General features: G+C 53.7%; 4 protein-coding genes across 13 annotated transcripts in view; 2 read left to right on the top strand and 2 right to left on the bottom strand.

Moving 5' to 3' along the window:
• Window positions 1–1,429: 1,429 nt before the first annotated feature.
• FRS3 (fibroblast growth factor receptor substrate 3) lies at window positions 1,430–10,789 on the bottom strand. Its single transcript, XM_027602410.2, is given in 8 exon segments — window positions 1,430–2,514; window positions 2,516–2,746; window positions 3,021–3,178; window positions 4,008–4,169; window positions 6,450–6,636; window positions 7,458–7,546; window positions 8,968–9,111; window positions 10,707–10,789. Coding segments are annotated over 6 exon segments (1,488 nt in total). The 5' UTR covers window positions 7,524–7,546; window positions 8,968–9,111; window positions 10,707–10,789; the 3' UTR covers window positions 1,430–1,830.
• Window positions 10,790–11,073: 284 nt separating this feature from the next.
• PRICKLE4 (prickle planar cell polarity protein 4) lies at window positions 11,074–17,235 on the top strand. 6 transcript variants are annotated; one of them, XM_027602414.1, is made up of 8 exons: window positions 11,074–11,201; window positions 12,382–12,506; window positions 13,556–13,698; window positions 14,198–14,305; window positions 14,990–15,127; window positions 15,435–15,638; window positions 16,179–16,383; window positions 16,830–17,235. In XM_027602414.1, exons 3-8 carry the CDS (start codon window positions 13,564–13,566, stop codon window positions 17,204–17,206), a joined length of 1,167 nt encoding a protein of 388 aa, XP_027458215.1. In that variant the 5' UTR covers window positions 11,074–11,201; window positions 12,382–12,506; window positions 13,556–13,563; the 3' UTR covers window positions 17,207–17,235. The 6 variants fall into 6 exon arrangements, with proteins under 6 accessions (XP_027458215.1, XP_027458218.1, XP_027458216.1 ...); XM_027602417.1 differs by having other exon boundaries at window positions 11,077–11,195; XM_027602415.1 differs by lacking the exon at window positions 11,074–11,201 and adding an exon at window positions 11,539–11,604.
• A 462-nt stretch (window positions 17,236–17,697) lies between these two features.
• On the top strand, window positions 17,698–19,072 carry TOMM6 (translocase of outer mitochondrial membrane 6). The gene is made up of 3 exons (XM_027602421.2): window positions 17,698–17,896; window positions 18,419–18,523; window positions 18,751–19,072. The coding sequence occupies exons 1-2, from the start codon at window positions 17,769–17,771 to the stop codon at window positions 18,513–18,515; spliced, it is 225 nt and encodes a 74-aa protein (XP_027458222.1). The 5' UTR covers window positions 17,698–17,768; the 3' UTR covers window positions 18,516–18,523; window positions 18,751–19,072.
• Window positions 19,073–19,225: 153 nt separating this feature from the next.
• The window catches only part of USP49 (ubiquitin specific peptidase 49), an 82,023-nt gene continuing 75,863 nt past the window's right edge, over window positions 19,226–25,385 (bottom strand). For 2 of the 5 annotated variants that reach the window (XM_027602409.2, XM_027602405.2), the window contains exon 7: window positions 19,226–25,287. In XM_027602409.2, the coding sequence (XP_027458210.1) occupies window positions 25,097–25,287 (191 nt within the window). In that variant the 3' untranslated portion in view covers window positions 19,226–25,096. The remainder of the gene's footprint in view (window positions 25,288–25,385) is intronic. The other 3 variants (XR_003521456.2, XR_003521457.1, XM_027602406.2) reach the window with 3 other exon arrangements.

The following is a 25,385-nucleotide window of genomic DNA, read 5'->3' as shown; positions in this document are numbered from 1 at the left end:
CTCCCTCCGGTCCAGAGAGCAGAAGGAGGTAGAGGGAAGGGTCCAGTGCCACTCTGGGAAAGTAGCAGCAGCTCCACCCCGGGAGCCTGCTAGGCCCCATCCTGCTGGCTCTTTTTGCCCATTTCACTGACAAGACAGTGACATCCAAGGGTGGGGAAGTCTGGGAGCTGGTCAGTTCAATCCCCACCCAGGGTAGACGGCAGTCTTGGAACTGAAGCCCGGGCAGTGTTGTCCTGGATAGCAGGTGGGGAGGGAATTGGGTAGGCCCGACCCTGGCTGGTTTCCTTAGTAAAGAGGACAGGTCGGCTTTGTCCTCGGGGCAGGGAGCTGGGGCACAGTGACCAGAGACAAGAAGGCTTGTCCCTAAGTCTTGGGCAGACTTTGCTCCCACTCCTCCCCTGGGCCCTGAGTGGCTTATCGCAGATGCTGGATTTCCTTTAATCATTCAGGGGGCTGAGGCAGAAATGGAGTCTTGGAAGCAGAGAGGCCAGCGAGAGGAGGGGGAGGCAGCCTCAAGACAAGGAAAGGGGGGGCGTCTGCCTTCAGCTCAGATCATGATCCCAGGGTCCTGGGATTGAGCCCCGCATCAGGCTCCCTGCTCGGCAGGAGGCCTGCTTCTCCCTCTCCCACTCCTCCTGCTTGTGTTCCTGCTCTCGCTCTCTCTCTGTCAAATAAACAAATAAAATCTTAAAAAAAAAAAAAAAAGACAAGGAAAGGGAGCTCCTGCCAACACTGCACCAGGTGGGGGGTTTGTGGAGGCCTGTGCAGGCCCCAGGCTTCCAGGCAGGTGTTCAGATGCGGTGACTCTGTTAGGGCCTGCCCCTGTGGTAGGGTAGAGGTGCCCCAAAGCGTCCATTCCAGGGGAGTTCTCTGGGAAAATAACTAGGCAAGCCCGATGAGTTGATTAGTCTGTTTTTGCCTCTTGCTATTCCTGGGCTTTTAGCAAAGTCCTGTATAAAGGTTCTAGCCTTGATCTAGCCGTGCTGGGGGTGCCGAAGGAGGATCCAGGGTCCACCTCTGGGCCAAGGTGTTAAAGGAGATCGGTACCCCCAGGGACCTGCGTGGTGGCAGAAGGGAAATCAGCAGGGGGTCCCAGAGAAGGTAAATCTGGTGTAGGCCCTCCCCCACCAACTCAGGAGGGTCAGGCTGTTCCCATTAGGGCAGTTTTCCCTTCCAGATCCCCTTTCGGCATCCAGGACTCCAGCTGTCCTGTGGCTCTCCTTTGACAGCACATCATTCCCTGGCAACTTGAAGTTCTGGGTCAGGGCTTCCCGGAGGAGAAAAAGAAATGGTCACAGACTTATCACGATAACCACAACCACCCCCAGATTTCCCAGAATGAAGCACCTCCCTCTAGTAGGCCTCCCCTACTCCCACCCAGAACCATGCCCGAAATGACTCCCTAAGAACAGGACATCACCCACCAAGCCAGAATTTAAAAATAATTATATTAATAATAAATATGTTAAATTACATTTAAAACAATAAATAGAAAAATAAACTGATAAATAAAATCAACAGGTACAAAATGTTCCAAAATTTCAACCAAAGAGAACACACAGACGACAGACAAGACAGATGGACATAACGGGAGGGTGCTAAATGCATCCGAGGAACCCTTCACAGTTTCCGTCATGACTCCCTCCTCGCCTGGTCACCCCTCTTCTCTCCCCAACCTGGGAGACCAGGAGACTCAGTGGCTATCTTTGGGGACGCCAGCCGGCGCAGGGAAGCGTCTGGTTCCACCTTGGAGCCCTTCTGCAAAGCAACCTGAAACCCGGGGGCCGTGGGTTCAGGGGACTGAGTGCGAGGCGGGGCGCGAGGGAGTCCCTACAGAGGCAAGTCGGTGCTGTTGTGCCTGGTTTTCCTGGCAGTACCATCGTCTTGGGGCAGCGCCCTCTGCAGGTTAGACATGGCCACGGTCTTTTTGAGGTCAATCACGGCATAGGAGTCTGAGCTGCGGGGAGGGTGGGCGGCGGACACGGGGGCTCGGGGAAGCGAAGGGTTCTGGGGCCCCTTGGGGCGGTCTCCACCCCAGCCCTTCAGCTCCACCTGGATGTAGTTGAGCTGCCTGGGGGGCTCGGGCCCCGGCCGGCGGAAATCAAAGTTGAAGACCCTTGGGGAGCCTCGGCGGCGGGTCAGTGGCACAGGGAAGCTGCCGTGGCTACGGAGGGCAGCCCGGGTGCTGGTGCGCTTCTGCAGTGGGGTCTCATCCTCCTCGCCATCAGGGAAGCCATTGGAGGAGGGAGTGAGGCCGTCCCTTGAGTCTCCGTCATCCCCAGCCTCTTCCCCCAGCTGCTGGGTGTGGCTCTCCCACACAGGGGGCAGGGAGGGCAGGTTCTCATAGTGCAGCAGGGCGGCCCGGCGGTGGGCAAGGCCGTTCCAGCCTGGCTCCTCCGTGCTCAGTCTCCAGCTGGCCCCTGGCCGCAGCCCTGCGCTGACATTCTCGTAGGTGCACTTGGGCTGGGCTGGGCACTCGGAAGCGCCCTCGTTGTTGTTGTTGTGGGGGGGGGGCATCATGCAGGCTGGGGCAGAGGCCCTGGCATTTCATCATGTGCCGCCGAGCAGGGGTGGGGCCCAGCACGAACTTCACCTGGCCTGGCTGCAGGAACACCTGGGGGTCCCGGGCGTCAGGGCCCCCAGGCTGGGGGGGGAATGGCGCCTGGCCCTCGGGCAGGGGCTGCAGGCAATGCCGGCTCCTGCGGTGGTCATCCTCACTGGCTGGCGTGTTGACATAGGTATGAGACTGGGGGAAGGGGTCCGAGTGAAGCAGGAGGGCGCAAGGGCAGGGAAGGAGAGAGCAGAAGGGACAGCATAAGAGAAGCACAGGGGAGAAGAGCTGGAGTTTCCCTCTCTTCCTGGTCCTCCAAACTTCCCAGGGAAGCTGCAACCCTTTTCCGGACAGTAAGGGACCCTATCGATTCTCTTCCCTTCCCATGATCCTTAGGAGGGGCCATGTTTCCTGACTCCCCCCTCCCCACCCAGACCAATGGGGAGGAGCAGGGCAGCTGCTTGCTCACCTGCTCATCAGGGGCAATGAGAGCATGAGTGGACTCTTCCCCAAGCGAGGGGTGTCGCAGGCTGCTTGTCGAGGGGCGCCGGGGAGCTGAGAATCTCGGGCCCTCTCCCGGGCAGCCAAGGAAGCCATTGGAGAAGCTGGAGACAGTGTAACCTAGAGCTGGGCACACAGGAGACAAGCCCATGTCGGGGAGGGGGGGTCCTTACACTACCTGACAACCACCTGCGACTGCGCATGTGGTGTCCCGGGAGTCCTCTGGGGGAGGGGAGACACTCCCAGGGCCCACCAGGTGGTTAGCCCCGCTGACCCGGGAGCCCTCATTCTCTTTCACCTCTCTGTTCTTCTAACCCTGCCCCTTCCCTCAAAGCTTGGCATGAGCCCCACTTCCCCCAGTCCAGGCTTAGCTGAAACACTTAAGGCCACCTTGTCATCACTGAACTGTCCCTTCACCTCATTCTAGCTCTGCCAGTGAGCTCCAGGGAAGCTCCCAGACATCAGGGACTGCATTTCTCTATCTTCCGCCCCCCATGGGCCAGCCCATGGAGAGCAGAACACCGAGCAGGAGCTCAGTGTGGACTCAGGGAATAAACAAGGAGAAGGTGTGGGAGCCTCTCCAGAAAAACAGTCACAGGCGAAGATGCCTGCACCCAATCAGGAAAGGTAGACGGGTATGACCCAGTAGACAGAAGGAAGGAAGCAAAATAGCTCCAGACTGCAGTTTCCATGGAAACTCAATGTCTTCCTGTCTGCTCCCGGACCATCAGTCATTACAAGGCCCAGGACTCCCCAGCCTCAGCCTGAGTCACCTGAATGGCCCAGACCAGGACTTATTCATTCCCAAGAGTCATCAGATGGCGGGCGACTGTCCTGGAAGGCTGGGTCGCCCAGCTGTCCCACCTGCCTGCCTGACTTGTGCCTCCAGGCCTGGCACTTCCTGGGTCTGTGCCTGTGTGTACAGGCGTGGAGGCTGAGGAGGGGGTCTCCTCACCACTGGGAGGCTGCGGTGCCCGAGGGAGGCCGAGCTCAGCCGGGTGGTTGTGGCGGGTGATGACGGCCGGCTCCTCCATCACACTGATGCTGTTGCACTGCATCAGGTCCTGAAGCAGGTTGAAGATCTCCTCGGCCCGGGAGCACTTGAAGGCAAATATCCCTGAAGGGGGAGAGAAAGAACTGAGGCTCCTCTGACCATGTGCCGACAGGCAAGCACTGGAGAAGCTGAACAGACGCATGACGTGCCAGGCCTGCAGGGGGCAGGAGGGCCCCTCCTCATCCAGAGCACACCCTAAGATCCAAGAGCTCCAGGAGGAGCTGGGCCCGAGGCCCCCTGCTGCCCCCGCCACTAACCATGACCATCGGCTAGAGATCTCATACCTCACCTGCACTCCTCCACGGCTTGGTCATGCTCACAGGTGAGGGGAGGAGAAGTCAACATCAAAGCAGAAAAGGAGAGTAGCTGCCCCTTATCCACAGTTTTGCTTTCTGCGGGTTCAGGGACCCCCGGTCAACCGGGGTCCGGAAGCAGACATACTGTCAGCTACCTCGCGCTGCTTACGTCACTCACCTCGATTCCCGCATCACATAGGCATGTTTTCTTCCCACGTCTTCACAAGAAGGGTGAGCAAAGTACCGTATTTTGAGAGACAGACCACGTTCACGTAACTTTTATTACAGTACATTGCTCTAATTGTTTTACCTTATTATTGTTGTTAACCTCTCACCGTGTATAGGAAAATACATGGTATGTACGGGTTCGGTACCATCTGTGGTTTCAGGCACCCCCTGGGGGTCTACGCTGCAGATAAGGTTGGGGCGCCACTGTGTCAGATGAGTGACTATTCCACTTCACACGCAGCCCCCATCTCCCTCCGCCTATCACCCTTTGCTGCCTGGAGAAAATCGAGCCCAACCCTCGGCTCGATGCCCAACCATGTCCAAGCTCTTTGAAGGCAGCAGAGTCTGTCCTGTTCACTGCTTGTTCACTGGGCACTTAGCCCAGTGCCTGGCCAGAGAGAGCACATCTGCTCTGGATAGGCCCCTGATGCAGAAAGGAAGAATGAATGGGCAGACTCGCTAGGGCACACAGGGCCAGGCCACCAGGCGGCTCTTCCATGCAGCTGCCCTTATAGCCCCTCAGACTGCAACGCAGCAGTTCACAGTCCCAGGGACGGCGGCACTGGGCTGAGTACCTGCGATTCAAGGGCTCCAGAGATGCCCCTGGGGTGTTGGGCCAGCCTGGGATTCTGCACACTCCATCGGGCAACAGGGGGGCCCGGCACTTAGGGGAGGCTACTTGGGGTGCGTGCATGCATATATCCACAACAAAGATCAATAAAACCAGCCTGGGATAGGGGACAACCGAGGTTTGCAGGAATGAGGCAGCAAGGGTAGACGGAAGGAGAAGGAAAAGGACTTTTCTGGCAAAGATACATTAGGGGCCAGGAAAGGGTGGGAAAGCCTGAAGTCTTAGGAGAAGCCGGCGTAGGGGGCCCAGGGCCGCCCCTCTGGAATCCCAAGTGTGGGCGAAACACCACGATGAGACGCCCCTTCCTGTCCTCTTTCTGCTCAGCCAGTGTAAGCTCCTCTGCCTCAGGAGCCCAGAGGGGAAGACACATGGAGGGGAAGGCTCCCAGCAACAGCACGTCAGAGACTCACTGCTGTGACGGTGGCCTCATCAGAGAAGCCTGTTCATGCCACCCCCGCAGTCACAGCCCTGACTGCATCTAACGCAAGCCCGGGCTGGGTTCCTTCTGCAGAGCTCAGGTCTGGGCTCTAGGAGATAAGCCCAGACCATGCTCTTCCTTCAAGGGGCCTTGACGGGCTCTGGCCTTGACTTCCCGAAACGACCACTACTCTCTGACCCCTGGCTGCGGGGAAGAAGGGGAGGAAGGGAGAATACATCACATTCCAGGTGACAGGAGACAAAGATTAACCTCTCGGGGCTTAGTCTGTACATCAGAGACCCAAAGAGTCCGGCCTCCCCAAGCCTATCATTCCCAAGTCAGGTAAGCAGAGCTTCCAGCCTGACCCGTCATTATTCATGGGCTCCAGAGTACATGACCTGGGGGCTCAGAAGAAAGTCTGTTCCTACAGAGGGGACAAGGAATCCCTCGAAACTGGAGTAACCAAGGAAGGAGGAATCGCTTGCTTTCGCAGATGGGTTCTGGCCTGGGAGTACTGGCTCTTTCTCATGAGCTGTGCAACAAATGCCCCCACGAGAGGACCCAGACCGCAGCCGCAGTGCCTGAGGAGAGAGAGCACTGGCCTGGGAGTCCACTTAGTCTGCGCTCTTGGCCATCACCCTTCCCTTCTCCGGGCAACACCTGCCAAGTCAACAGGCTCGCCCACGGTCCCCTGAGCTCTGGCTTCCTGCCCTGGTACCCGCGCAGGCGCACAAGCCCCCGGCCCAGCGCGCGGCAGGAGCCCTACTCACCCTGGCCTGTCTGACACCGGCGGCCGCTCTCAAAGGAGAAGAGGTTTGAGTCGTAGCCATAGCGCCGCAGGCAGAGGTAGGGCCAGCGGACAGCCTCGCGCCGATGCAGGTGCAGCACCAGCTCGCTCTGCGTCAGCTCCATGACCCCGGAGCCCAGCTCCACCCCCTCGTCATCCACATTAGTTACCTGGCGGGCAGGGAACAGGAGGGTCAGCGGGTGAGTCCAACAAGGGGTCCCTGAGCCACGTGGCAGTGGGAGCCCAAGCGGATGAAACAGTGCCACTGACCCACCGCCCTTCCCTAGGCCTCAGCCTTGTCGCTCGGGCAGGAGGGATGGTCGGCTGACCTCCAAGGTCAGATGGTTTGATGACCAAGGTTACAGGACCTCAACGGTCCATGGCTTGTGCCCAAGGACCAGATGCTAATGGAGGACGGGTTCCGTCACAAGCTCAAAATCTTAAGGCCCCGGGCGACAGAACACAGACCTCCTCCACCACCTCCCCAACTCGAGGACATTGCCAAGGGCTCCCTCTTCTGGCGAGCAGGAGACGCTGTGCCTCAACAAGCTGGGAGTGAGGAGGGGACGCCTCTACAGGGAGGTGAGTGGTGGCAGGGGCCAGGGGGTGCCCAGGTCCACCGGGCCTGGCCTTAGCTTCCCAAAGCCAACAGCAAACGCTAATGTAGGCCTTACTGTGTGTTACGCATACTTTATGTATATTAACTCACACACGTAGACTTTTGTTGGTTTCTCCAAAAAAAATTATATGTAAAGCAACAAAGGGATACTGGGAGTGAATGTTCCAAAAGCACGATTTTTGCATCCCAGTATTTCTTCATTCTTGGTAAGAGAGCCACACAATGCACAGTGGCCTGGGCCCCTGAGGAGTCTTAATGAGCCACCACCTTAGCCTGTCGCTTCACCTTCTCTAGGGAGGCAAAGGCTGGACAGGTTGGCCTGAGCCCAGGAGGCCATGCTGGGAGTTTGGGAGAGGAGGGAGCTGTGGGTACCTTGAACTTGGTGGGGTGGTTGTCTGGGACGCTGTCTCTGTTCAGGCAGCTGCAGCAGCTCCCCATGGTGTCAGAGCAGCAAGTCCGCCCTAGGGCAAAACGTAAGGGATAAGGTCATCAAGGTCAGCTCCAAAGAGCCCCTCTCTGGGGACTCTGGCAGAACCACCTCAGTGTGATCACCTACTCTTGGACATAGTAGGACCCTGTCTCTCCTCTAATTCACATTCTCAATCCAGGGCCAGACATGCACTGAATAAACATTAATTCAAGTTAGGATGTGTTAAAGATTAATGCTGACAGAGGGATGGAAGAGAGCTTCTCAGAGGTAACATCTGATCTGGACCTTGAGAAGGGAAGATTTTGACTGATGTAATGAAAGCGAAGGGAAGTCTGGGCAGCAGGAAAAGCATGGATAAAGCAGGGAGGGGTGCCTGGGTGGCTCAGTCGGTTAGGTGTCCGACTCTTGATTTCAGCTCAGGTCATGATCTTGGGGTTGTAGGATCGAGCCCCGCGTCGAGCTCCATGCTCAGTGTGAGTCTGTTTCTCCCTCTCCCTCTGCTCCCCCCCCACTCGTGCTCTCTCTCCCTCCCTCTCTCGCAAATAAATAAATAAATAAATAAAAAGGCAGGGGACCAGAAGAAGTGATTAACTTCAGAGGGTGCCAGTCCTGGTCCCTCATCCAGATTCAGCACAGAAACTGTAACTTGGGGGTCCCCCACACTTTGGCCTGGACCTTTTTTTTCCCTTCTTTTCCATCTCACCCTTCCCACATCACCCAAATTCTCTTTTCTTCCCTCACCATCATCCCAACATCTACTTCAAATTTATCTTTCTGATATTCTCTTCCATGAGGCACATCATGCTCAAAAGATACAGTAAGAAGATTGAACTTGTAACAGAGCACATTTTTTTAAAACCTTGACTAGGTATTTCTTCCTTAAAAAAATTAATGCTCAGGTTGCTCCCCTTTGTCTAAAGGGGAGACCAGAGGCCTTACTATCTGGCTTTTCCCTCCAGGATTACAACACTTGGATTATATGTCACAACAGTTGAGCCTCTGTCTAGAATGGGAAGACCACCAAGCTGGAGTGACCTAAGGGAGCAAACAAATGCACAGAACAATCCCAACCAGAAGGGACTGCAACTTGATGCAAGAAATGAATCTGTAAGGGGCACCTGGGTGGCTCAGTGGGCTAAGCCTCTGACTCCTGATTTCAGTTCAGGCTGTAATCTCAAAGTCATATGAGATCGAGCCCTGCATCAGGCTCCATGCTGAGCATGGAGCCTGCTTAGGATTCTCTTTCTCCCTCTTCCTCTGACCCTCCTGCTTGTGCTCCCTCTCTCTAAAATAAATAAATATATCTTAAAAAAAAAAAAAGAATCTGTAAGATCAGATATCCTTTCAAAACTCCCACTGTATGTGTAAAGTCTTAAACAATCCTGACCTGTATCCCCCATTCCACCCAATTTGGAAAACTCCAGAAAAGTGGCTTCTATACACAGCTCTCACCTCACCCAGGCCATCGGGGAGCTGACCATGGGAGGGGCATGGGGAAGGACCCCCACTTTATTCCCCCTGTTCTTGGTGGGGCATCATGGCAAGCAGTCTGCAGAGAAGTCACCTGGATCCCTCCGGGACACACCTGGGGCTCACCTAGCACAGGAGACAAAGACCACAGGTTAGTGGAAACCTTCCATCCTCACCCCCAGCTGTTAATGAAACTCACTTGCTGTCAGTCCATCCCACCTGGATATCTGTTCCAGGTCCTAATGGGACAGAAACACAACGAAGAAAGTGAGATCAAGGGCAAAAGGGCCACAAATTCCAAGCCCCACAGGCCCTGAGAGTGACTCCCCTAGTAGCAATGATTTTGAAGTCTGAGGCAGCCTTTTCAGTTGCCTCTAGAACCCATCTGAATCCCCTTACAACCAACACCAAAACCACCACCTTACCTTTGCAGAGAACTTTAACTCTACAGAGAACTTTCTCCAAAGGACACTGTGATGTATTGGAAAGAACGCTGGCTTAAGATTCAGGAAACCAACATTCTAGTCTGTTTTGTGGCCACTATCTGGGAGACTCTGGCAAGGCAATCCCCCACCTCCCACCTCAAGGCCTTAGTTTTCAAGGGAAACATCTGTAAACGGTGAGGATTCTCCCTTAAATAACTTCTAAAGGTAAGCACATAGGAAAAAGATCACGAAAATGGACATTTGCCTCTTCCAGGACAAGCTAAGCTCCCTCAATTTCACATTTGGAAGCTTGATAAATTTTCTGTCCCCCAAGCTCCAAAAGGCCTAAAATTCTAATGTAAATGCTAATAATAAATCAAAATTTCAGAGATCTGAGCCCCAGGTGGACAAGTTGACAAGCCAGAACCTTGGAGATCCTTGAAATCCCACCCTTCTGCTTTCCAAAGGCAGTATCTTTTCCCAGGGCCTCTTGTGCTCTGCTTCCACCTACAACTTCCCAGGTTAAAGGACCCCCCACCCTCCTGGCCTGGCTTATTCTCTAGAAGGAAGCAGGCTGAGGGAGGTGTGCACAGCCTAAAGACAGGCAGCTGGGAAAATACTGAGGCTTGAACCACCAATAGGGAGTCGGGGTGAAACCAAGAATTATAGGGTTGCAAGATGGGGGAGGGTGCCTTTAAGACATGTCTTTAAGATATCAGAATATATCATGACACTTCAGTGGGGGGGGTTACATTGGCTGGGACAGGAAGAAGGGGCTCTGGTCTGGGATAGGTGTGGACTGTAGTTGGGAGTGTCAGGGTAGGTTATGGGGACTCAAAATATATGAGAGCTCGGGAAATCGTGGGCAAGTTTTTTGCATTTTAGCATGGTGCAGGGAGAATGGGGCGTATGCAGGATCAGAGGAACCGCAGAGCTCTGGAAGCATTTGGGGGCATCCCGGAGAACGGTGGCTTTGCGGGCATTACCAGGAGAATTCGCAGGACTGAGGGGGGTTCCAAGGGCTCCAGGACAAGCGAAGGTGTGTCCGGGGGTGGGGGTGGGGTGGTCCTGGGGAGTGAGCGACAGATTTAGGTTGCGGGGTTGTCAGGGGAATTTCTACAGATACCGGGAAGCAATGGGGGAGGTTGGGGCCGCGCGCCTCCCTGGATCCCCGCCCCCAGCCCCGGGACTCCACCGCCCGCCCGCCCAGGGCTTCCTCGGGAGGGAGCGGAGACTGTGGCGCGGCGCGGCCTCGGTGGAACCGCCTCGTCCCCGCCCCGCCGCGCCCCGACTCACATCGCCCCGCGTCCCGGGCGGCGCCGGGCCCCGCTCCCGGGTCCCGCTGCAGCAGCCGCCGCCCGCCCGGAGCTAAGGCCTCCCCGCCCCGCCCCGCGGCTGCGGGGTCGGAGGTCACCGGCAGCACCAACGAGACGCTGCAGGCGGGCGGACCCGATCGGGGGCGACCGGCGCGCAGCCTAGAAGGTCCCTTTGGAGGACTTTGCAGTCGGGAGCAGGGAGCATGCGCAGACGCCAGAGGGCGCTGCGGACCAGCAGCGGAGCTAGCCCCGAGGGGGCGGGGCGGGGGCGGGGCGGGGCGCGGAGGCTTAGGGCGGGGCTGAGGAGGGAATCGGAGATGGGACCAGAGGTTTCCACTCCCGGGATCAGAAAATGGACCGGGGTGGGGGAGAGACAAAAAAGATGGGGGAAGGACTTGAAGGGACAGAAGAGAGAAGGGCAAGACAAGGGCTCCCTAAAAAAGGGCTGGGGACCGGCGGAGGCAACTGGGTGAGGGTGAGGACACCCAGAGAGGGGCGGGGCTAGAAGACCCGCGGGAGGGTCTGGGAGGGACCTGCAGGCTCCGAAAAGCTTTCCGTTCGGCTCCCAGGTGTCCGCCCTGTCCCCGCTGGGGCGCGGTGCCGGCGCTACACCCCTGGGAGTGGGGAGGGGGGCAGTGGAGCCTGCACACTTTCCACCCTGAGATCCCCCAAATTCTTTCCTTCAGGCTGCAACTCCAGAACCGCTCCCGAGCCTCCAGCTCTGCCAGTCAGGGAGGGGCGGGCAGGGGCGTGGGAGAGGAAGGGCCGCGCTCCCGGGGCGGGCAGAGGCAGTCGGGGAGGCCTCGGGGTGGGGACTGGGTGGGGGGACCGACGGCGGGGTCTGTCCAGAACGGCACGGACGCCGCCGCGCAGCGAGGGTGAGACCCCAGCGGAATCCCATTCCCTCCCGTAAACTCCCAGCAGCCAGACTGGGAACGCCAGCTGACTCCCGGGGAAGTCCAAGAAAAACTTTGGGGATCTGTCGAGAGGGTACTTGGCGGGACCGGACACTTCTCTTCTCCCTCTCACTGTCCGCGGAAAACCTTCCCATCCTTTTACCTCCCCAGTCCCTAGGGCCGCGCAGGCTCTGCCCTCGAGGGCAGGGGTGAATTGGGAAGGTGGAACTCTTGAGCCCGGTTGCACCTGCGCCGGGGTGGGGGTGGGGTGAGAAGGGGTTCATCCCTGAGGGGAGGGGAATTCTTGAAGGAATCTAGCATGTTAGTAAGACCTGGTCCAGTACTGAGTGGAGGTGGGGCGAGGGGGAAGGAAGGGTGAGGGGTGAGAGCTGATTTCTGAGCATTGTTTCTGTGGGCGGCAATTTCATACAAACTATAACCTGGAAGAGAGGGTGTAAATCCACTCTGAGGTCCCAGATGGCCCCTATCCTGTGCCGGACCCTCTCCCAAACGCCTCTTGCTGCCTGGAGCAGGGGCGGTGCTTTTAGGGGAAGTGGTTCCTCTTGGCCCTGAACGTAAACAGCCCATCCTGGCTGCTTTCCACAGGAAACTGACCGGAGGGACAGAACAGGAAGGAAGCAGATGGGTGTGGAAGCAGGGACGGGTGGATCAGGGCGTCTGAAGGTGGGTGGGGGTGGGTGCTCAGGGCTGGGAAGTAATGAAACTGTTACAGTGCAAACCTTGTTCCCAACTCCACAGCTGGGTCTTCTAGAGGCCTGGGATTTGGTGAGGCCCTCCTGTGCCCAGCTGCTGTCAGAATCCATCCCGGATCTCAAAGGCAACCCCGACCTAGGACATCCCTCAGCTTTCTAGTGTGACCTTAGGCAAGTTTACCTCAGTTTGTTTCAACCATCAAATGGGATAACAGAAACTACCTGATAGGAGTGTTTTGATGATGCATTGTATTATGTAAAATGCTAGTATAGTCCTTTGCACAGAGTAAACATTATAGAAAAGTTTGCTCTGGTTCTTTTACTTCCTAAGGTACTGTATATACCTGCCCAGAGCCCCAGCCTCATTCTGCAGGGTCTCATCTCTTAGCCACTGGACTATGAGCCCCTTGAGGGCAGGGCCCATCCCTTTTCTACTTCAGTAGTCACCCCCACCCCCAAGATACTCTGGTCCTGCTAGGGCCAGCCCTGAGGATGGCTGGAGAGATGTGCTGAGAATTATCCGGTGAAACTGGAAATTGCTGCTATAGGTAGAAGCCAGAAGCACAAGATTTTCCTCTGTCCTCGAGCTTAGAGACTAGACGAGGAACTGACACGGGCAGAGGGCACAAAGAGAAACATTAGGACTAAACCTCGGGGTGCAGACTGTATTTCTGGAGCTCAGGGAAGGGGAGAGCTGGGGTAGGCTGGAGGGGCTGAGAAGGGCTTCCTGGGGACGTGGTCCTTTTACCTGGCCTGGGCCTACAGCTGGAAAAGTGGGGCCTGTGTTGGGGCTGTGGAGGACTCAGGCTCGCTGGGGTAGTCAGTGCACAATGAGGATGGTGGAGTTAAGGCTGGGGAGGCGAGGAAGGGGCCAGTCTGCCCAAAGGCTCACTAGAAAAGCGGAATGCCTTCTCCTTCCATTGTGGGCCTCCTCTTGCCTCCTTCCCAATCTTGGGCAACCCCAGAATTTGAGCTTCAGAAACTCCGGAGCCAAAAGGCCTGGCCTCAAGATCTGGCTCAGCCACTTACTAGCTGTGTGACCTCAGGCATTTATGCTCCCTGAGCCTCAGTGTAGCCATCTATACAATGGGGACAGGAATACCACCCATGTCTTCTGGTTGTTGGGAGGATGGAAGGAGATAATTCCTGCAGAGCACTTAGCACTGCCTGGCACATTGTAAGGGGCCAATAAATGGAAGGTGTTCTTGTTTTCTGGGCAGACTTTGTCATGATGTCAGGGCTGAACTCTGACTGGCCCCACGAGGGGGAGAGCCTCAGCCCTCAGGAGCCAGGTCCGTCAGTCAACTCAGACAGTGACCCAGGCCACTTGCCAGAGGAGCACCCTGAGGAGACTTCTGCTCAGGTAGTGGGAGCCCTTCCCTTCCCTCTGAGACCCAACGTGCCCTCCATCCTACAGACCTCCTCCCACTTCCATCACCTGCAAGGTAGTTAGCCTCTGTGCCCAGCCTCCCATGGCCCTTTTCTTTTTGCAGGAATCTCTGTCTCTACAGCCCCCTCCGGATTGTAGAGGGGGGGGGTTTGACTTTAAACTTATTCACATGAATACACATTACCTCTGGGCAGGGGGGTGGTCTGTGTTGTCAAAGCAGACTGTAGGCTTTGGCCTGATGAAGTAAAGGGGGGTGATTTAAAGCATAAGAAAGGATGCCATTTGGGGTGTGGGACCTCCCCAACCTGCCTCAATCAGACCACAGATGCCAGAGTGGATTAGCTGTCCTTGTCTTGATCTTGAAGGAGGGGGTGCTTGGAAGTCATTCCAGATTGGAGAAGAGGTGGCAGTAGGAGGGAGGAAAGAAGAGGAAGGCAAACCTAACCACCCCTCTCCTGCTGCATCTCCTCAGGATCCTAAAGTTCTGAGCTTGGGGCTCCCTGGCCTGGACACCAGCAGGGCCTCCAACTGGCCTGGGCTTCGGATCCTCCTGCAGCAGCTGCCTCCGCAGGACAGTGATGTGGGTCTCTCCCTCTCTCCAGCGTCCCGAGCTCTCACCTCCCTCTCTCTATTTACTCTGGGTCCAGAAGCCAGAGAACATGGATCTAGGGCCTGGCTGGCTATGCCACTGATTGGAGAAGTCATCCCCCGACCCCGGCCTGCGTTTTCAAGTTTATATAATGGGAGCAATAGCATCTGCTCTGCCCACAGTGCTTAGTTGAAGAGCAAATGAGAAAATGGACATGAACCACTTTTGAAACCGATAATGGAATGTACAAATGTAGAGAGTGTGGTCAAGTATTTATTGAGGCCCTATGTGTGCCCAGACTAAAGGCTTACACTTCAGTTCCGGGAGGGAGGGGGGCAAGACAGGAGAACATGGCATAAATTGGAAAAAAACAGAAAGTGATAGTAAGCCCCAGCTCACTGGGGGTAAGGATCTAAATTTGTGGTGACAGGGCTCAGTGCTGTGGGCTGTCAGGACCTGAGTGGTGGCCATTCCTGGGGGGAGGTGAGACTGGGGTAGACCCCCTCCATCTCTCTTCCCTCTCCTCCTCAATGTCCTTCTGTGCTGTTATCTTCTGCACCTCTGGGAGCTTCTACAACTTTTCTTTGACCCAGCAGCTAAGCCTTCTCCCTCCAGTCAAGCTCCAGTCTTGCCTGCTGCGGCTCTCCCAGTCTCAGTGGAGGCCTGTTTCTGCAGGAGCGCTACTGCCTGGCCCTTGGGGAGGATGAGCTGGCCGAGCTGCGGCTCTTCTGTGCCCAGCGGAGGCGGGAGGCCCTGGGACAGGGGGTGGCCTGCCTGGTACCTCCCAAGCTGGCAGAACACACCTGTGAGAAGGTAGGTAGTGCCCCCCCATTCCCCTTTGCCTTCTCACTTCTGCAGAAGAGGCGAGCTCCAGGGACGGGGGTGGGGGTGTGGGGGGTGGGGCGGGGGCGTGTTGGGGATTAACAGTTTGGCTTACTTGAAAAAGAGAAGCCAAGTTTAGGGGTTCTCGGTGGGGCCTGCAGTGGAGGTGAGCTTGCCTGGGGTATGGGGAGAACAGTTAGGTTGGGGTTGGGGTGGAAGAGCCAGGAGGGAAGCTAGGAGCGAGTGCGGCCTCTGTCCAGCCCAGCACCCCCATCCCGCCCCACCTCCCGCCCGGCAGTGCAGGGAGCCGCTGAGGCCAGGGGAGTACAGAGTGTGCGCAGCCCCGGCCGGAGAAACGCGCGGCTGGCACCCGGCGTGCTTTGCCTGCCAGGCCTGCGGCCAGGCCCTGCTACACCTCATCTACTTCTCCCACGACGGGCGTCTCTACTGCGGCCGTCATCATGCAGAGCTGCTGCGGCCGCGCTGCCCGGCTTGCGACCAGGTACGGGCCCGACGCGGATTGCTGGAGGGGGCTGCCCAGGGCCCAACGTGGCAGGGTGTAAGGGGACACCTCTGCCGGTACCGCGGAGTGAAGAACTCAGAACCAGCCTGGGGCCTTGAGTTCTGGGCGTGGGGACCCGTTGCCTTGTGCCCTCCCCCACTTCAAGCGGAGTCCCCCAGATTTTCTTGGACTGAGAGAATTTCTCCGGAGCAGGGACTGTTGGACAGCCGTTCATCTCGGGTGCCCAGTGCTGTGCCTGATCAGGCGAGGACCTGCCATAATGTCAGCATAAGAGGCCGCGCGGAACCCTGGGTTGGGAGTCCAGGCGACCGGGGTCGCGCTTCTTCAGGCTGTGCCACCTGCTAGCGGGATCCTGGCTAGGCCAATCAGCCTTCCCTGCGTCCGAGAGCGGAAGAGTAGATCAAATGGAATGTCTGTAGACGTGCTTTAGCGTTAACTGGGTATAAGGCGTGGTTATTGGGTGAATGAATGAGTGAGTGAATGAATGAATGAATGAGCTGTTCTCCCTCCCTCTCCCAGCTGATCTTCTCCCCGCGCTGCACCGAGGCGGAGGGACGGCGCTGGCACGAGAACCACTTCTGCTGCCAGGACTGCGCCGGGCCCTTGGGCGGCGGACGTTATGCCTTGCCGGGGGGCCGCCCCTGCTGCCCCCGCTGCTTTGAGAGTCGCTATTCGAATGCCGGCTCGAGCCAGGCCCAGACACTGGAAGGGAGGGCGCCGCTTGGTAAGGGAGAAGGTGCAGATCAAAGGGGAAGGGGGCAGCGGCTTGGCCTGGGCTGAGGAGGGGATTCTCCCGGGCTGGGACCCTCGCCCCGGTCCCACGCCGTCCCGTCCCTCCAGCAGCGCCCCCGTCCCCCCACCGCACCCCCAGACCCGAGCCTCGGGGCCCGCAGCTCTCACCGCGCGTCCCTGGCCGGAGCGCTCCAAGGGCCTCCCGAACCCACCCGGCGCCACCGCTGGGGCTGCGGCGCGGGACTCGCTCCCGGACTGGGGACGCGGCCGCCCTCTGGTGGGCGGCGGCGGGGAGGGGCGGGGGAGCCCGGGAGAGGAGTCGCGACGGCGGCGGCGCGCACGGCTCGGGGGCGGGGCCTCTGGTGCCCGCCCCGCTCGGATCCGGGAAAGGGAGACTCCCGGCTTTGAGATGGGCGTTTCTGACCGGGCCCGGAACAGGGAAGGCGAGATTCGACAGAGTTGAAGAGGGAGACTGCGTCCCGCTGGACGCCGCTACCATCTCCCGGGCAGCCGTTCTCGCCGCTGCCTCCTGCTCCAGTCCGGAAACCCAGAGGGGGCGGCTTCGATCCAGTCCGGAGCAGGAGGGTCGAGCTGGGGACGAGGCGGAGGCACCCACCAAAGGGCGGGAGCGGGGCCGCCTGGAGACGCCCCTCGATGCCAAGGAGGACGCCCCCTGCCCCACCTGCTCGTCTTCTTCTGACTCGGAACCCGAAGGCTTTTTCTTAGGTCAGCGCCTTCCCGGTCCATGGAAGACCCCCGGAAGCCTCCAGGCTGGGCACAGCGACACCTCCAGGAAGCACTGCACCATTTGCTAATGGCGCAGCCCGGAGAAGGGGGAGGGGATGTGATCTGTTAGGTGGGAGAGCGAGGCTCTCCTCCCCCGCTAAAAATCCTAGACTGAACGCAATCAGGGGCACGCCTGGGAGAGGCGGCCAGATCACAGACTTGGTGTGCTCCCTCTTAAGCCTGCAAAATCTATCACTTCTGACGGAGACTTTCTTGGGGAACCCCACCCCCCCAAAGCTACGCATCCCCTGCTGAACTAGCCCCTATGCCCACCCCTCACAGGCTGGGACAGCCCCATGCTCAGCATCTTCCTGAGCCAATGAAGTGGTCACTCGGAGACCACGTGTGGCGGTGCCCAGGTTGGCGAGCCGAAGGCCGGGGGGAGCCGGGGGTGGGACGCGACCCGGCGACTGTAGTGCCGGGCCGCGCAGCCCGGGAGTTCTCCCTCTCCCCCAGGCGCCCGACCCAGGGGGAGCACCGGCGCCCCCTGCAGGCCAGTCGCTGGCGGAAGTGCGAGACCGGAAGTTGCGTGCTCCGCTGACGTCCAGACGGTGCGTCGGGAGAGGCCTTGCGGATCCTGAGGGTGCTGCTATGGCATCCAGCGGGGTCGGCGTGAGCGCTCCCGGCGCGCCAAATGAAGCACCCGAAATTCCCGACAACGTGGGAGATTGGCTCCGGGGCGTCTACCGCTTCGCCACCGACAGGAACGATTTCCGGAGGTAACCGAAGACCCGGGATCTTGTCCCGTTCTGGTCCTCCGAGCCCCTCTGCCTACCTTCCCTACTTCCCTTCTTGGCCCAGGCTGGCCCCTGTATATTGCCAGCATCTTGGCCTCTTAGTGGCTCTGGCTGTGCTTTGGAGAGGTCCTTGACTGGGAGAGTTCTCGTGCGGCAGAAGCGATCTTTTGAGTTACTGGGCTGTCTAGAGAATCTCACCATGACCGGGGGACCAGGGGGAAAAGAGGCGCCAACACAAACAGGCTTTTCGGCTCTGGGCGAGTGCTTAATTGGCCTTTGCGTTGGATCCTGCCCTTATTAGCTACAGAAACGAACTCTCGGTAACCGTGTAGGTCTTGGGCAGCCTACCGTTGTAAAGCTCTACGTTCCTGCGATTCTAGAAGTGTTTTTGCCTTGGAAGGTTTTTCCAGGGTGGTGATGGTCAGTCTTTTCCCCCAGTATCTTTCGTTAACTAAAGACAAGTGACTCAGTGACCACAGGGTTAATGAAATGTCCTTTTTCCAGGAATTTGATCCTCAATTTGGGACTTTTTGCCGCGGGCGTTTGGCTGGCCAGGAATTTGAGTGACATTGACCTAATGGCACCTCAGCCAGGGGTGTAGCCAAATAGGTAAGCACTTAACCACTGCCCTGCGTGTCTAGGAGCTCTAGAGGTTGAGAGAAGCAGTAATTTATCTATTCACAAAATACAGGAAAGAGACTTCCAGAAGTCCCATGGCTATTATTCCTAGTTAAATGTGTTTACAGATGTTGCAAGAAATTTTGAGTCTCTTACTAATTTCCTTCCAGTGCTTTTATAGTTCTAATGCCACGTGTTGTTCTGTGGTCTGATTGCAGACACATGGGACCCCCGTGCTCTACTTGAACCTTCCAAAAACAGAGCCTCCAATCTGTGACCGGCACAAGACTTGACCTGATGGAAGTTGAAGTTTCATACAGACGGGCACCTTCCCTTCCCAATTTCCTTTTATCCACTGAGCCTGCTCAGAACTCCGTTCTCTGGTCAGCAGTCACGTTGCCCCCAAAGTGTTATCCTCTGTTCTGTAAAGTTCTGTACATAGTTCCTAAGTTTCTGCAGGGGGTGATCTTTGCTCTTGTCCTGAGGAATAACCTAATGGTATTTTAACAAATATTTGGAATAAAGACTGTACACAAAGAATCATTTTATTCTTTTAATAAGAAACTTCAGCTTACAAAAACAAGGTGTAAAAAGTCAAGATTTACAAAAATCATAAAAACATAATTTATATTTCACACTCCAGAGACAGGAACAAGCCCCCAAACATGGATTGTAACAGGTGGTTTGCTTCATATTAAAAGGAAAAAAAAAAAAGAAACCGTAGCCACTGTACATTGATGTCAACATAAGGTGAAACTTATTTTTGAGGAATTTCCACTTTTGAGCAGAACTAGGGGAAGAAGCCATTTGGTGTTGCATAGCATTTTAGTGCACCAGGTGGGTTTTCCAGGCACCAGGGGGGCATTGTTGCTGTCATCGAGTGGGATTTGTTGGTGGAAAGAGGGCAGTCATGTGCAGTGGAGGCAAGGTGTAAGCAAGCCTGGGCAGTGGGCACTAAAGTGACACTGCTTGAGGAAGCTGCTTTCTTCACATGGAAATAGAGGTTTTCTGACCCTAAATTCGCAATAGTGTCACTGTCCAAGAATTAGGAGTTCTTTGGAAACAGTCCACTTTTTTGACCCTACCAGCATAAATCTCGCTAAAAAATCTGAGAATTGTGTATATGTATTTTACAAAGCACCATTCTCTTGCACTAATTAGATAGGTCCCATCTGTTAGGGAGGAGTTTGAGCGTGTGTGAATTCAGGCCATGAAGCCAATACCCTCTAAGAATCTTTCTACACTGGGACCACAGATGATTTGACAGGTGTTAACACCCATCCTACTGGGTGTTAAGGTGAGGAAGGGTCACATACACAAGAGCAAGGCTTAGGTTTGAAGCCATCACCTCCCAGATGGTGACCAGGAAGGAAACTTTGAAGCCACAGCATATATTCTAAGCCCCTTCAGATCTGCATCAGACCACTGCTAAGACAAGAAATACCAGCACCTCCTGTTCCTCATAGGTATGAAACGGATCCTTGAAGTCTGCGACCCGATCTACTCATAACTGAACAGTTCTATTTTATAAAGTTTTTAAAAGTTGAAAATAAAAATCCAGCAAAAATTAAGACATGGCAGCTTCCAAAGCATAATTCATATTTCACTCAAAATTTTTATGTTTTAGCTTCAAGTAATAGTGTTTACTGTTAGTTGGTTTATAAAGCCGTAATACTGGCAAGGTAAGGTTTCATTTAAACTGGCTTAATTCCTCAAAGTGTTAAGAATTTAGCAAGTAAAGCTATCAAATCTACAATTTCCCAAAATTTCGACGAACAGTCATTAATTCTGTAAATTAAAATGCTGGCTTTCACCATTCCAACACAACATTCTCCCCAAGTGAAGTCAATTTCACATCTGTCACATGATTTTCAACCCTGGCTGGTTAACATAGTACTACAGAAAGCTCTTATACTACCTGGTTAGATTTTAAATGGAAATATGCCAGCAGAAATAAGTATGAAAAAAGTCCACAAAAATGACCATTTGCCTCAATGCTAGAGTAGCTATGGTGTATTTAGAGCAATGTGTGGGTTGAAGGAATAAACACTAAAGTCGAAGCCCTAGACCATGAGAATGGTTAAACGTGAAAGATCTAAACTAAACTCAGTCATATTTAGAAGGCGCTTTCAGCTTTAGCGCTGATTTCAAAAAGAATCTGAACCACCAGGGAGATGCATACTTACCCAGTAAAAAAAAAAAAACCACCTCAGTTGCCATGGGAGATTTTGCTCCAAAAGTATAACCTCCTCAACTAATTAGGCTGAAGGAACCAATTATCAAATGTGCTTCAAGTGGTGAGCTTTCAAAACACCCTTTGGTGAAGTCTCATGAGCTCAATGGAAACCTTAAGGTCAGAGTAAAAGGAACAGGCTGTAAACAGCTCTGCAGGTGAGCGGACTGGGTCTTCTCCCCTTCCACAGCCACTCAGCACCATCCCAGTCGGCGCCTGCCAGGGAAAGGGACCGGGGGCGGGGGGGGTGGGGTGCTGGAACAGGTTCTTTGAGCCTTCTCTTGCATATTACACAGTGCACTGGCTTGCCTTACAATCTAAAGGTTCACATATAGGGGATTGCGTACTACACTGCTTCCTGAAATTTTGTGCAAAAGAACTTCAGAACTAATGAAGGTAATACTTCAGGAGGAACGATTTTTGTTCAACTTCTACCATAAGTTGCCCAACAGTAGAAAAAAAGGCCCTTTCTGAACATTTGTGCTCTCCCAACCAGCTGGAAAAGCAACCCTTCCACTCATAAGGTATAACCCGATAGGGGTATAGTATATATTTGGGAAGAGGTAGCACTCCCAGCCTACCCGAAAAGGACCGAGTTAATGTTTAGAACACAAAAGGGGTGGTGAGGAAGAACGGGGTACATAGTCTGCCTTGAAAAGCAGCCATTTGATGAATAGTCACAAATCCAAAGATTTTGGACATTACAGTAAAATTTTAGAACTTGCTGGTAAGAATAATTATCTTTCACACACAAGATGAAATGCTTTTAAAAAGTCTGATACCAAATGTCCTTTACACTGTACAGACCTATTTGCCACCCAAAATGACAAGGCGACATCCTTTCCCTTAATCTTTTCAATCCCATGCAAACCATAACTGGGTACAAGGCACCAAATGTTATGAATTGTATAAAATTAGTTCGCAAAGCTTTTATCAGTAAGTCAAACAAACTCCATCTCCCCCCTCCCTGCCTGCCCACCCGCATCCCGCCCCCCATCCCAACCAAGTTTTCCTTCTTTACTACTGTCGACCTCTCTCAGGCTTATGCAGGGGGCTGGCCAGGGCCATGCCCCACTGCCAGCCAATCCACGTCATTAGTTCTTGCACTTGGATGAAGCTATGTAAGTGTAGCCAGAGTAGGGAACTCATACAATCATTGACTCTAGAAGCCTTGCCATTAAAAACAAAAATAAACTCTGCTATTGAGTCCATAGGACACATTAACACTTCTACTACAGTTTCTAATTTTATTCATGACATTTTAAGAGACATCTGGAAATTCTTTTCAGTGTGGCACTGCCCCCCTCAGCCTGAGACGGGGCTGGATCAAAACTGGCAAGAGCTCTGCCCACCATTTACTAAGAGCTTCAGTTCCTGGCTGTTGAGGGCATTCCTAATTTTTTTTTTTTTTTTTTTTAACACTAGCATGGCTGCTCATCTCAGAGGCAACCACAAGTATGAGGGTCAAACTAGATTGAGGTAAAAATCCTTTTTGAGGGCCACGGTGCATTCATCTTGGCTGGCTACAGCAGAAAGTAAACACACCAGCCAACTACAAAGGGTTCCTGGAACGGGACTCTAACTACTTGCCTGGAGAAGCAGGCCCCGTAAGGTTTAGTTAGGAGATCTCGGGTTTGATTTGGCAGCATCTAGTCAACATCTACCTGGTTCGTATCTTCTTCTCTTTAGAATGTTTCAGTTTAAAGTAAGATGCAACTAAAAATCCATCTACTTCCAATATGTAAATAAATTAAAGGCAAAGGGACATTTCCCTCACAATAGCCATTGGCTTATGCAGCAGGGAACTCTTTAATAAAAATCTCCATAAATACTAACTTCTCAACAGCGTCTAGTGCTGCTGCCTCTGGGTACCTGAGGTGTCTGTGACTGCAGGGGCACCTTCGAGAATACGCAGCTCAGTGAGGACTCTGGGGGTGGTTTCTACTCCAACTCATTTTAAACAATTTTACTATTTTGATAACAAGGGTGCCCAGCTAAGTTAAGCATTTATTTCACAAAGTCCTTAAATCTGCTTAATAATTCTTATAAATATTTGGTATAAAACTATTTTTAAAAATTAAATTTGAAGATCTTTTAATTTTCCATTAAATGTTCATTATTCTTAAGTATTTCCCCCTGGACAGCCTGAGGGATGAAGTAGATGCTCTATTTAGTTCTTTTCCATTTGTAAGTTCTCTTTTTCTAGAATAACAAATATAGCATTCAAAGAAAGATGAGGCACAATTTATATTTTCCTTTTTACTCTCCTTGGGGTTTTGCTTGTTTTTTGTTTTTGTTTTTGAGTTAATGGGCTTTTCCATTGCCACAAGAAGTCATCATCAATCCTGCCAACTTAAAAATGTGGATCTAGAGTATAGCTTTACCTCAGAGCCTCTGGCAGCATGGGCAGCTGTGACACTTTAAAACAGTGTCCAGGAGAGGGTGAGCCCGGGCCAAGCTTGTACAAAGAAGCCTGCAGTAGACAATATAAACCAAATAGCATAAAAAATGCCATACGCTATCGCTTCCAAATAAAAGCTAAATATTACAGAAACCTCACAGTGTTGGAAAAAGCAAGTTTAATTTAAAATATAGTCACTCCCCCTTCTTTATCAGGGTGAGCCATTTTCTGTCTGAATTTCCTCCATGTCTCAGTGCTGTCTGACAGGTCCTATGGGAGAGTCCATCTCAAAAGAGGTCAACAGCAAAGGCTACAGATCTGCTCTGGAAATGGGGCTCATCAACACCCCCCCAAGCTACGACCCTCATTCTTACCCGCTCTTTTCCCAACCTCCCACCGTTCCCCAAACTCCCTCCACATCTGCTTCCTTCAAGTGACAACTGTGACTTCTCCCTGAATTGAAACATTAATATGATACACTCAGTCAGAAGATGAGCATTCATAGTGACAGGCAAAGGTGGGCTGCAGCAGCCCCCGCAGTCAGAGTTCGGTTTGCGTTCACTTTTACTGCAGGACTGAGAAGGGAAATTCAGTGATGCCTGATGAGGAGGAGGGTTTCCATCTGGGCAATTTCATTCCACTTAGACACTGACCCCATATAAAAAGAAACATGTATTTTACTAGCACTTAAGTAAAGGACAGGGTACTCTCTCTTTTTTTTTTTTTTTCTCTCCGATGGACTGAGTGTAGGTGGGTAAAGAAACAGTAGGGATTATCAAATTTGGGAGGAAACAGGCCAGGACCAGCAGCAATGAACTGTTCAGATGTATAGGGGCAGATTCCTAAGCCCTACGAAAGCAGAAGTTCCCAAACCTTGTGCTGAACAAGGATGTTCTAGCCCTCCAGGTGCAAAAAGAAGCTGCAGGCTAAGAAAAGCTGCATGCTGACCAAGGTGAGAACAGGTGATGGGCATTCAGATAAGGCCTGGACCACCAGCTATCCCTGCCTACCCTCAACTGAGTTCTGAGACAGCCTCAGACAACTGGCCTAATGACCAATTTACACCAAACCATGCGCTTGCCCTACACCCAAACCAGAGACATGCTACAGAACTGGGTAGCCAGGGGTGCCCTTAGGCTCAGCATGCAACAAAGAACAAGTCTTGGACCAGTTTATTGCTTCCCCATATGAACTGTTCCTTCTTTAGAATGAAGGGACATTCATGCCAGTCTCAAGACGATGTGGAATGATTAAATGACAGCAGCAGGCAGGGAGGGTAGGACACTTGAAAAACCTCCCGTTTTGCACGGGGCAAATTTGCTCTATGCATCTCATTCCACTCTTCCACTGCTCTCCCCTAAAAAAAGGAAGTCTGCAAGTTTTCAACCCTTTGTGGGGTTGAAAGGGGTTTCAACCCTTTACTTCCTTTGTGGGGACAAAGCATTATTCACCTCCCGCCTTGGAACCAATCCCATCCAGCAAGCTGCCAGCCCAGGGCCCCACCTCACGTGCTCTGTCCAGGGCTGCTCACATCAGGAGGGTTCTTCTGGGGCCGCAAGGAAGTCCTGATTAGTGGGGGAATCGCATAATGGAAAAAAAACATGGCTGCTCTCCCAGCTGCATATGATCAATTTACCCCCTCTTTCCTCCACCCAGATCCTCTCTATTCAGAAGCAACTGATGAAAGAATCTTCATAGAAGTTACTCCTTTTGATTTGTTATCAAAGGAGGGAATTCCCAAATCCATTCAAAAGAAAGTGACTACAGATTTTATGATAGAACATGAGTCACCTAGCACCTTCTCTGCTGTAGTCCCAGTGAGGCAAACCTAGTACTCTGTTCCTGCACTAAACCTTATTTCCTGTAAGAGGAAAGATATACGAACACCAATAGTTTAAAAGCAAGCCAGTCCTTGAAACGTGCCTCCCATTCAGGGGAAGGGCCGTGGTCTGCCCTCATCGTTGTTGCTGGACTGCACCTGAGCTTGGAGTTGGGTTTCTGAAATTCTTGCATTGCCCTGAACTGTTCTTTGAGTGTAAAAAAGGATGTAGGCTTGAGTTTTGCACACTTCCTCGACACTGCATACATTCAGCTTTGAGTCATTGCAGTGGACCCAAAAACCTAGGAAACCAAAGGAAAGAAAGAGAGAAAGTGACTACCCCACTCATATTTCCAATCGGCAGGCAAAACCAGGAGATGAAGAAAGGGACAGAGGAATT

Source organism: Zalophus californianus, chromosome 7 (assembly GCF_009762305.2).
Source record: "Zalophus californianus isolate mZalCal1 chromosome 7, mZalCal1.pri.v2, whole genome shotgun sequence".
Classification (NCBI taxonomy): Eukaryota; Metazoa; Chordata; class Mammalia; order Carnivora; family Otariidae; genus Zalophus; species Zalophus californianus.
This window is presented reverse-complemented; position numbering and strand designations above follow the sequence as displayed.

Excerpts from the sequence above, each read along its gene's own strand:
- PRICKLE4 (XM_027602413.1), top strand. The coding sequence starts at position 14,051 with ATGCCAGAGTGGATTAGCTGTCCTTGTCTTGATCTTGAAGGAGGGGGT. Across the intron at positions 14,306-14,989 it reads TGCCTCCGCAGGACAGTGAT|GAGCGCTACTGCCTGGCCCT; the intron begins GTGGGTCTCTCC and ends CTGTTTCTGCAG. Across the intron at positions 15,128-15,434 it reads CAGAACACACCTGTGAGAAG|TGCAGGGAGCCGCTGAGGCC; the intron begins GTAGGTAGTGCC and ends CCCGCCCGGCAG.
- TOMM6 (XM_027602421.2), top strand. The coding sequence starts at position 17,769 with ATGGCATCCAGCGGGGTCGGCGTGAGCGCTCCCGGCGCGCCAAATGAA. Across the intron at positions 17,897-18,418 it reads GACAGGAACGATTTCCGGAG|GAATTTGATCCTCAATTTGG; the intron begins GTAACCGAAGAC and ends TCCTTTTTCCAG.